Genomic DNA, 11,900 nt, shown 5'->3' with positions numbered 1-11,900 from the left:
CACACTTATGTCTACGTGCAAGTCATTAGTAGGCCATTCCAATATCGTGCCGCCTGTTGTTCTGGCACACATAAAAGACAAAAGTCAAAGAAATGTTATCACAGTGAAAACATTAGTCAGCCTGTTGTTTGCAAAATACCTTCAAAGCACTGAGGACATCCCTTCATACCCATGCACCTGTTGTGACTCCCTCTCCTTCAGATCAAAACTCTTAGGTGTGCCCTCTATCACTAGGGAGTTCTTGCATTTGCATACAAAAGACACCACCAACTTTCATACTCATTTGTGCATTATGTGAAGGACAAATACGCAAACGTTGCTTGCCAAATTTTTGCCTACATAACATGGTTCTCCCCCAAAAAAAATTACTCAAGTGCCCTCAACAACATAGAGGAACGGCTTATTGTGATCCCAATGACATTCGCCAAAAATTTACGAGCTCTCATTTGATGGACAATATAGACTTCGTGGAGGTGTTGTGAATGTTTTCACTGATGTTGATAGGGCACAACACGTTCTTCCTTGTTTTCTTGGTAGTAGTCCAATGGTTATGGTAGCATTGAAGCACAAGCCTTCATACACTCACAACTTCATGAGTGGACTTGTACGCCCAACTTTCACGTTGCAGGCTTTGCAAGAACTCTTGCAGACACCGTTATATAGTTCCACAGGTTTGGTGCTCAATCCTTTATGGGAGAAACACATAGAAACCCTTAACAAAGCAAACAACTTGCAACAGGGAAATGACATTGACACTGAGGAAGACAATTAAGCTGTTGAGACACATACACTTGTGCATGGTATCTACACAACACAACAAGTTGTTGACTTCGAGGACAAAACAATCTCTGTTGCACCAAGTGAAGGTTTTCCACCATTGAGTATTTTCAAAGAGACACACTACGAGGAACTTGCTTTCCCCAAAATCTTTTACGACCACCCATGAAATTATAACATCCCAAAAAATGGTGCATTGGGAGCTTGTCAACAAAGACCGTCGATTCGCTTACTCGATAGAAAATCTTTCTTTCAAAACCATGAAAATACTTGTACGCCAAGTCTTGTCATCTACATGGGTTCACATGAGAAAGGGCAAGCTGCAAGGGCACATAATCCTCGCCAAAGATGTTGCGAAGGACACGGACATGGAACGCTTGTTGCAATACCATATAGGATTTCGTGACTTCATGTGCATGCGAACATCTACTGACTACACACAAACACAAACTCCAAAAAAACCTTTTTGCAATGTTGCATTAATTGGGCCCTCCATGTTTTTTCTTAACATTGTCATCCACTGAGAAAACATGAGCGCGTCTCCTCTCATGTTTGCATGAACTATTCTCAAGAACAGACAACACAATAATTGTGATGTACGTTACCTTGTTCGTAATGACCCTGTGACAACAACAAGGTATTATGTGCAGAAATCTCAAGCATTGAAACGGATACTATAAAAAGTGACCCCACAATCCTTGGTAAAATTGTTGACTTCTTCTTTGTCACATAATTTCAAAATAGAGGAAGTCAGCATGACCATGGTCTGCTCTGGGTTGAAAACGCTCCCATATACAGTGCAACATCCAATGAGACAATTGAGCAATTTGTCGATGAATACATCACCACTGACATCTCTCTTTTCTCTTGAATGACCGTAAAGACATTCAACAGAACAAGCACCAAGCCACATGCAAGATGTCATGCAAAGCTTGTCAGTTCCATTTCCCTAGACCTCTAATGAGGTAAACAAAGATATTGGAACCCATCAACGATGCAAACCTTGATAGTTTTTGCAAACACAATTACAACAAGATCTACGAAGCTCTTGAAAATGGTTGCATCTGTTGGAACACTGAAAGGAAAGAGTAGAGTGGACACAAAATCAGAATACTTGCTTATGGAATGAAGAAAAGAGAGGTCCTTAAGTAGGCACCTCATACAAGCTCACTGACATCACTGATGACCTCAAAGCTCCACAATCATCTCCTCAATCTGCTCCTAGATTCACTCAATCATCCTATGTGGCTTTTCCACCACCTAACTGTGCCTCTAGCACTCACACATAGAAACATAAGGTGTGCCTGAGGCATACACCTTGAGATATCCCAACAAACCCCCCCTCAAGGAAATGCCTCAGGCTATGTCAAGGATACATCTAGTCTCATAGTTTCTCATGCCATCTCATGGTGGTCAAGGATAAATCTATGGCTAGGTTCTCATGCTAGCAAGGGTTCCCTTGGGTGTAAGGTAAACAAAAGGGATACAAACAGACCTTCCAATGGTTATCTCCCCTGCATGTACATGCACACAATGTCTGCAGGAGGTACCATGGAACAAAACATACACATGGCCTACATCATAAGGTGACCAGAGGTGTTTACAAAACACACAAAACACAATAATTTATTTTCATTCATTTTGGAGGACTATCCAGGCTGAGAACCTTGACATAAAAAGAGAGATCTGGAGCATACATAGAGATGTGTTTAAAATGCATAATCTTCAAAGGATGCCTCATCTTGTGGAGGCTCATTCACTGTAAGTAGATTTGCATTTTCTGTCTTTGCTTTGGCTCTGCAAAACTTCTCATGATGGTTGTTCTTGCCACAGTGCTTGCATGGATTAACTTTGAAGCAGTCCTTTGAAAGGTGATTTGTCTTTCCACAGTGATTGCAAGGAGTATACTTGCCCTTCTGGAATTTCATAACATAAGCAGTGTCATTGCCTTTCCTTAGCTCCATATGCCTTTCTTCTTCTTGGAGAGCAGAGATAATGCCTTCAAGGTTAGGATTGGGAAGATTCTTCAAAGTGCTAACAATGTGATCAAAACTTTCAGGCATACCCTTAAGTAACACTGCCATAGCATCATCAGGGGTGATAGGAGAGTTGATAGAAGCTAATTGAGTCATAAGACTCCGCATATAGTTGACATGAGCAGCTAAAGTAGTATCACTTGCCATCTTTAATTCAAAGAAAGAGATTTTAAGTGATAGTTTAGAGATGTGAGAGCTTGCACCAAAAATCATGTCTAGCTTCTACCAAGCTTCCGAAGGAGACTCCAAGTCAGAGATATGATGTATGTAATCATCACCCAAAGCTAGAGCAATTATACCATATGTTTTTTCTTCTCTTGCTGGATCCCTTGCCAGTCGTGTCGGAGTTGAAGATTGTCCAGCATTTGAGGCCGTAGAAGAAGCGGTAGGAGTAGGTTTGACAAGTCCCCATAAGTTCTCCCGCATCAATGCAAATTTCACCTTCATTTGCCATGTATGGAAGCCCTTTCCATTGAACTTCTCAAGATTATATATGGTTTCCATGAGAGGGTCTAACCCAGATATTGGGCAGTGTCTATCTCTCTTACAAGGCAAAAATAACTGAAAGACTCCCAAAATATGAGCACTTGATGTAGCAAATAGTAGTGACTAGATTTCAAACAATGATGCTTCTTTTTACATGCTTCATAGAAGTGGATGAAATAAACACTTTCCAATCAAAACCAGGTCTAGCAAGTCAAAACAAAACTGAAGCAACACTTGTAGTGAAGTTATTGAAAACTTCAAAAGACCAGAAATGCTAGAGTAGCATTTTATGTAGCATCATTTTCAAAAGCATGTCAAAACTGTCAAAACTAGAGAGCTGAACTTGGAGGGCTTATAGCACACTCTTCAAAGCAAAAGAAAGGGGGCTTTCTGAGGCAAAAGAAAGCTGGTATACCACAGTAGATCCTCTGGGAAGAAGAGGCGAAAAAATGTGTCAGGTCGCCTTCTCCTTCTTCAACAAAGTCGACTAGTTTTTCTCTGTTTTCTCCTTCAATATGCAGCCATTGCTGCTCAGATTTCAGCACAAGGTAGCTCTAGGTATGGAGAAGCTTGCCCTGAAAGGAATTAGACAAAGAAGGAGCAGGCGCAGAGAAAACGCAGCAAGAAATTCCTTGCAGCCTGAAATTCGCCCCAACAAGAGGATCTCCAGCTGGAAGGGCGTGGGAAATGGGTGAGAATCGGAGGAGAACAAGCTCAAGCAAATTTTTGGAAGAAGAGAGAGAGATGGTGAAGAAGAAGAAGAGGAAGAAGATGATGATGTGGCAGAAATGGGCTCAAGGGGGATCAAATGGCTCTGATACCATGTTGGAACACTGAAAGGAAAGAGTAGAGTGGACACAAAATCAGAATACTTGCTTATGGAATGAAGAAAAGAGAGGTCCTTAAGTAGGCACCTCACACAAGCTCACTGACATCACTGATGACCTCAAAGCTCCACAATCATCTCCTCAATCTGCTCCTAGATTCACTCAATCATCCTATGTGGCTTTTCCACCACCTAACTGTGCTTGTGGGCACCTAACTGTGCCTCTAGCACTCACACATAGAAACATAAGGTGTGCGTGAGGCATACACCTTGAGATATCCCAACAGCATCCACTTACAAGACTTTGACACATTTCTCTCAGAACTAGAACTCTCGGAACAAGACTACTTGCTTGCCTTGCGCTCCAATGTCACTCAACCCACACTCTTCTTGAAAAGACATCCAAAAGATATTTACACTAACAACTTTAATTTAATCCAACCTTGTCCAACCTATGGGGAGCAAATACGGACATACAGTTTGTCCTTAATGTGTATGGAGCCGCTACATATTGCAGCTCGTACATGACAAAGATTGACAAAGCCACCGCACAAGCTATGAAACAAGCGTTGGATCAATGCCTTGAGACAAGTGCTCCAGCAAATGAGCATTTTCATAAAGTCGAGAATGCCATACTGAACACTCAACACATCAGTGCACAACATGAAGTATATGTGTCTTTGTCATTGCCTTTGACAAGCACAACAAGAGAGTTTTGCTACATCGACACTAGTTCGGCTGATGATCGAACGCTCTTGCTAAAAAGACGAGCACAGCTCAAAAAAATGGAGCCAACTAGAACTGATGTTTTCTTTGCCGACATCATCACAAAATATTCAAAATGAAACTCCGCACTTTCCACCATATGCTTGGCAGAGTACGCAAGTGGGTACTCCCTCCGAGCATAGCAAACAAAAAAACGCAGACGTCCGAAGGTAACACGATTAGCAAGGCAAAAGATCCTGAGAACCACTATCGCGAGTTATGCTTGCTTTACTTGCCTTTCAATGAACATGAGCACTCTTCACAAGATGAAGTTCCCATGTGGCATGACATGTACACAATGAACACAGAAAAAATTGAAGAAAACAAAGCCAAGTTTGCAAAACAGTATATGCCTACACCATATCTCCACGAATCAACAGATGGTTCCACTTCCTTGCCTACTCGAAGCGTTGCTTCCACAACAACCATCGGCTTCAAACTTCAATGCAAAATTAGCACTTCAAGAAAAAAAAATCATCCATCCATGCTTGCCACTTCACTTATTGTGTCATGCCAAACCAAGAATACCATGAACAGTTAACTGCACAAGCTTAACGGTCAGCATTCTCTTACAAAAAAGGTGTAGAGTGTCTACTAACTATACTAACATCACCATGGACCAACACTGTAGCAATTATCAATGTCTACAAGGCGCCCTTAGCTACCATGCGAACACTATTGGAAATCCTTGACGAGGTGTTCAAACCGATCACACCATCTACCCCCACCTACATAACAGACAACTTCAACATTTGCTACCTAAAACAAGGTCCTTCACTTAAAAAACTCAAAGAATTCATGCAAGGGCGAAGCATGCAACAACTTATTAAGACCGCACTGACAATCAATGGGTCCACACTAGACCACATTTGGGCTAACAATGCAAACAAACCAAACTCCACTCACGGTACTAACTACATCTACTAGTCAGACCACTCGCTCGTCTACACAACAATTTCAAAAGGCGATTCTAGGCAGGCCCTCTGAATGTAATTCACCTTGTTTTGAGAACTCTGTGTCTCCCCCTCTCTCTCTCGTACAGACACACACAGTTTGCAAATCTCTTTGCATTTGCAAGCGGTTGCATCATTCATTCATCTTGACAATCGTTTGCATGTGGCCGAACTTGACGGAGTGCTCAAGAGTACTTGTACTTCCTTGTTACAAAACAAAACAATATCAACCAATTCGTTCTGCTGGCAGCAGATCGATAGGCGATGCAATCAGTCGTAGGGACACGAGCGTGGGAATGGATACAAAATGCCGCAAGGAGACATGCCCAGAGACTGCAATATCGTGTTTATATGGATTCCCTTCTTGGCAATCTAAGGTATTATGCTTCACTCACGGCAGTGAATGGCGTCCGCCTGCAATCTGATTGTGTAGAGCAATCGTGGCAAATAACCAAATTCGGAGTCACTAAAATGAACTGCCGATCCTCATGCCTAGCTATGGCGGAATTTGGTACCTGAGATAAGCATTTTAACCAACCAATAACGGACCAACCTCAAGCTGCAAACCGCGTTGCTCTAGTCTCTGCGCGCGCACACACCCACACACGCACTCGACTCTTTCCGTCAACCTGCCGTCAGCCAGCCCCGTTGGCGTGTGTAATGGCATCAGCTGATCCACCGGCTGGGAAGATCATTTCTTTCACGCAAGACATACTTTGATAGGCAGAGCATTTGGCTCTCATTCTTTAAGAAGCCAGGTTTGTGATTGGTACCTCAAGGACTTCCTTCGCATCAGATGGTTCAGCTCGGAGACAATAGACTTCTCGATAGGGGCTTTTTGGCCTGCCCTTGATGGGTAGGGTAGACTAAAGTTTTGCTCAGTTTGCAAAAGTGAAAATTCTCAAATTATTTTATTTTCTTTGAATTTTAATGATTGGGCTAAGTTGCACTTGTTATTATTTGTATCCCTTAAAATTCTCCATCGTATCCCTTGAAATCCTCCATCTTTAGCCCCTCCTTTCTCTCTCTCTCTTCTTCTTCTTCTTCTTCTCTCTTTCAATTCGCCCCTTTTTCCGTGCACCATCTTGGGCAGGCCACATGAATGGAATTCATCTTGTTCCAGCTAGATTTTGTTTGCCTAGGAGGTATTGTCTTCAATTTGATTGATTCTCAAGGATCCATCCCAAGCCATACCAAAGTTTATTTCAAGCTCGTGAATTGGGGGAGGCCTTTGGACAAGTTCTTGAGATTTCCCAGCTTCCAACTGCTTCCTCTGTAACAGTAGCAATTAGTTTAGAGGGAGATGGAGTACCTAAAAGTTGGGGTCCTTATCCAAAGTCAGATATACTAGGTCATTATGTATTTCTCTAGATCCTAATGGGGCCCTTTTACAGGCAATGGAGAGAGGGCACTGGTTACCAGAACGTTCCAGCACCTTGCACGTGACTGTCCTAAGGGGACCAAATGCGCAATGGAGAGAGGTCACTGGTTACCAGAATGTTCCAGCACCTTGCACATGATTATGTATTTCTCTAGACCCTAATGGGGCCCTTTTACAGGCAATGGAGAGAGGTCACTGGTTGCCAAAACGTTCCAGCACCTTGCAAGGGGGACCAAATGTGCTAGAAGACGATTTGGACAGCTCCCTCCTCTCACCCTCCATCCCCTTGGCCTCCCTAGGTGATATTTCAGATACCCCTACTCCCCTCTTGCACCTCACACCTCCCCTCCACACATCTCTCTCTCTCCAAATTGCTAGGCGGGTGAGGAGCCTCTTTTGAAGGATGAGGATATCGGAGCTGACAATGATGTGCTTGGAGATCCTGCTGATGCCGTTCAGGACGAGGTTTATACTAACCCACAACTAACATCTTACAAATCCCCTTGTAGTGATGTGTGAACATCTACAAGGTGAGAGATAGATCATTCACCAAATGGAAGTAAGCCTAAAGCTTTGTGGAAAGCTTCAAACTTTTCTTTGGGTATAGCCTTGGTTTAAAGATCTGCAACTGTCAACATTCTGATGCGTAGGACAGTGGATCAACTTGATCTCTCCTATATGTAATCTCTCTTTGACATACTGATCATGTTTGTTTTGTGCGGGCATGAAACATAGGCTTCCGTGCCACTATAACAGAACTCTATTGTCAATGAGAACAGGACAAGATGGCTGCAAACTACCATGGAGATCTGCCATCAATCGCCTGACCATACACATTGAAGGCTGCCCTGTACTCAGCTTCACATCACTAGCATGAACTGCCAATATAGAAACAATTGCCACTGGTGGAGTGTTTGGTGTCATAATTCGCCAGCCCAATCTGAATCACTGAAAGCATGGTAGGAGACTGAGTACCCTGCAGATCTCCGAAAACACGCTTTATAGCATTCCAAGTTTTGGGCTGTGCATAAACCTACTACACTGAATTGAACTTCTGGACGGTTTTGTAGAGGTATGTAAGGCATCCAACAGCCTAACTGTCTGTATTAGCATCAAATGGTTCTCCTGCATCGTGCATGGACAGCCTCAGCCCAGGCTCCATTGGAGTAGAAATCGGTTGCAATCATGAAAATTGAAACATTGTAACAGTCCTCGTATATGCTTGGACTGTTTGAGAACAATGCCCTCACCTGATTGCATCAATTGAATGCCGAGATCATAGTGTAACCTACATCAGGCATTTCAAATGAAGCTTCAAGATCATTATTGAAATGTGCAATTTTCACTTCGATTGTGCCTGTGAGCAGCATATCATTCACATAAAGGATGACAATGAGCAAATCCATTTTGTCCTTCTTGATATATAGGGAAATTTCAGTTGGACTATTCCATAGACCTTGATTTGTCAAACATGAATGAATCTTCTCATAGCAAACCCGTGGGGCTGGTATGAGCCCTTTAAGTGCCTTATGCAGCTTGCATACTTAGTCTTTCGAAGAGGCACCTGAAAACCAACAGGCTGACTCACATACCCTTCTTCATGCAAGTCCCCATTGAGAAAGGTTGTTCTGATGTCCACTTATGAACTCTCCACCCAAAATGAGCAGCCAATGAAACAACACATCTGATGGTGGTCATCCTGGAAGTGGGGGCAAAGGTTTCATCATAGTCTATCCCTTTTCGATGAGAATACCCTTTGGCAACTAACCTTGCCTCGTACTTGTAACGGTACCATCAGGTTTTTGCTTTATCTTGTACACCCACTTGGTCCCAATAGCTTTCTTTCCAATGGGCAAATCCACCAGTCCCATGTTATGTTTCTTTGCATAGAATCCAACTCTGACTTCATGGCTCTCATCCAACGCCCAATGTCTTGAGCATCCTCGAAGCTGTCAGGTTCTTTTGTATCTTACAGTGGACTCATCCAGGCTGCATCCAGCATAGTGTGCCTCCCGTCTTGAACCAGCCCTTGTCCTACCTGGTTTACTTTGATTGAGTTCATTCAAGTTTCTTGTTGAGAGCGTGAAACACAAAATTCTTACCAAGCTGTATACACCCACGCTATGATGTTACTTATTTAAGGATTTGCTTATTGAGTGTAGGATTTTCACCTCTCATTTTGTAATTTAAGGGCTTAGGATGAGCATTTTCTCGAGATGTAGACACCTTTCTTTTATTCCAGATTGATGGCTTAATGTTCCAAGTTATGAGTGGCATGGACATTTAAAATGCTTGTGGTATTTGAAATTACTAGGTTTGTGCAATACAGTAAGGTATGAAGGGAGGTAAGAATATATTTGAAAATTACAGCCTTCATTGTAAGTATGTTTCTCTCATTATTTTTATGCTGTGGAGGGTTTTAGGTGTGTGTAAACTAATGAGCGGTTGAAATATAATAGCCTTCAGGTAGCATGCTTGGTTGAAGGGGCATATAAGACTCTTCTACTATGGTTTCGTAATGACCAAGAGAAGGTGATAGAACTTGTTCGCAAGCCACTTGGAGAGAGTGCAGCAGGACTTATGGGCATTTCCCAAAAAATTACTTTGCTGTTTAGACTCGACAAATTTCCAATTGCCTCGAGAAGCTTGAAGTGCATGGAAGCTGACTTCGGAAAAGCCTTTTTAATAGCTCATCACATCATGCCAGAGTAAGTACCTGTGTTGTGGTTGGCTTGATAAGACCAATAATCATTGTATGTGCGTGGCTACTTTTATATACTGTGGAAAATCCAGAAGCAACAAAAGACGGGGAATTTTTTGGTTTTCATAACAATGGTTGATTCCCTTACCCTGGCAAGGAAATAATTCTTTCACATGTGTACATGGTGTACGTGTTTGAAATCTCTAAGAAAAAATGAAGAGATGATAGAGAGTGGAAATTAGAGTGTTTTGACACGTCTAACAGCAGATCCCATGGAAAGAACTGGAATTCAGCTGTAGATATGATTGGTGGGTAATGTCAAAAAAACTGAAGCCATTCACAGATGTATGGATATATATTCATCTTTAAAGACATATGGATATACAATACTGTAGGGTGTTGATAAAGTAGCTGGGTTTTTTTGAAGCTAATTGAATTTAAACTTTTGAGTAACCATCATGAAATCAATAGCTACATTATTTGTTTTGTATGTAGATCATGAGTTTGATCATAATGAACATGCATATGTACATATGGCTATGTATAGATTCTCAGATTACTATCAAAATTTGAAAGTGAAGAACAAATTCACTCATGATGAATTAGGGGGGATAGGCCGATAAAAAAGTACTCCACATTCTTCTCACCCTAGGTTAAGGTACGATCATTTGATTTTAGTCTTTCCTAAAGTAGCAAACACCTCCTCCTAATAGATTCTCAGTTTACTATCAAAATTTAGGAGTGAAGGAAAAATTTAGGGGATAGGCCAATAAAAAAGTAGTCCACATTCTTCTCACCCTAGGTGTAAGGTACGATCATTTCATTTTAGTGTTTCCCAAAGTAGCGACTAAAAAGATTAGAAAAGGACATGGAAATACTCTCCTTATCAACATTAAATCTAGCAAAGCCGGCTGAGGGAAGGTGAATTCTGCCCAATAACACAGAAAATATAGATCTAGATGACTCCGAGGATATGCTCAAATTCCTTATGGATAGTAATGAAATTTAGTGTATTTGAGATTGAATCACTAAGCTTAAGACACCGGTGAGGAATTTTATATGGATTGGTCTTGATAGGGCACAGAAGATGTTACAGCCAGGGTGGCTTGGGAGACCTTGATCCTCTCCACTTGGGAAGAGGGTCTTAATATAATAGACCCAGATTTATAGTGTCGGTCCTTGCTTTGCAAGATTGTTGTGAGGGGACCCTGGGGCGCCAACTCCCGTTAGTAAGAAAACCTATCAAACTCTTGAGTATGAGATGAATTTAACAATATGCCATGAGTAAAAATTATTCAAATTAATATGGTTATGTTCTACACTAAAAGAGCTTCAAATATGTCTTTACACCTTGAAATTCGGATAAGACATGAAAAAGTTACATTAATTTGAAAGGAGATGGTTTTTTATATTTTTTGCCTTGGATCGGTGAAGGGATCTTTGGTGATCTCGTTGGTCATGAGACGGTCGTTAAGGTGAAAGATGCGATCGTCACTCAACTACCTAGTCTTTGTTTGTTCATCGCTCCATCACAAGGCTCTTGCATTCAATAACGTAACGGCCATAATCTGTTGGGAGTCTCGATGAATAAAACAAATCGAGATGATTAGAGCATTGGTCTAGGTACGTTGATCGCACACACTAGCTGGTGCGTTGAAAGGTTCGTCAAAAGAAAAAAAGCTATGAGCTGTGGAATCATATCATTTGGTTGTGAGCTGTGGTGTGATGCACATGAATATCTAGACTACGGTCAAAGTGTCGTGGAAGTTACATAGATCTCTTGGATTCTGATGAACAGTTGTCAAAGGCGATGGTAGCGTGGGACCTTGTGAATTCCATCAGTGAGCTATTGCGCAGATGGTGGTTGGGTGCAAGTGTTGGATTCAAAAGGCTTTGTTATCAGTATTGTTAGTGCACACAAGGAGATATATGTTGATTGGAGAAAATCCTGCGTTAATGAACCCATTCACTTCGT

General features: G+C 41.8%; 1 protein-coding gene across 1 annotated transcript; it reads left to right on the top strand.

Annotated features, from left to right (window-relative positions):
* The first annotated feature begins 6,094 nt into the window (after positions 1-6,094).
* On the top strand, positions 6,095-9,936 carry LOC147904298 (uncharacterized). The gene is made up of 2 exons (XM_087385238.1): positions 6,095-6,220; positions 9,684-9,936. Exons 1-2 carry the CDS (start codon positions 6,108-6,110, stop codon positions 9,934-9,936), a joined length of 366 nt encoding a protein of 121 aa, XP_087241364.1. The 5' UTR covers positions 6,095-6,107.
* The last annotated feature ends 1,964 nt before the right edge of the window (positions 9,937-11,900 follow it).

Source organism: Dipteris shenzhenensis, chromosome 2, assembly GCF_047967505.1.
Source record: "Dipteris shenzhenensis isolate YYH24624 ecotype China chromosome 2, Dip_SZ_1.0, whole genome shotgun sequence".
Classification (NCBI taxonomy): Eukaryota; Viridiplantae; Streptophyta; class Polypodiopsida; order Gleicheniales; family Dipteridaceae; genus Dipteris; species Dipteris shenzhenensis.
Note: the sequence above shows the minus strand (reverse complement) of the source record. Positions and strands in the feature narration are given on the sequence as shown.

Bases quoted from the DNA above. Each gene is read 5' to 3' on its own strand.
- LOC147904298 (XM_087385238.1), top strand. From the start codon at position 6,108: ATGCAATCAGTCGTAGGGACACGAGCGTGGGAATGGATACAAAATGCC. The intron at 6,221-9,683 runs GTATTATGCTTC...GAAATATAATAG, and splicing joins TCCCTTCTTGGCAATCTAAG to CCTTCAGGTAGCATGCTTGG.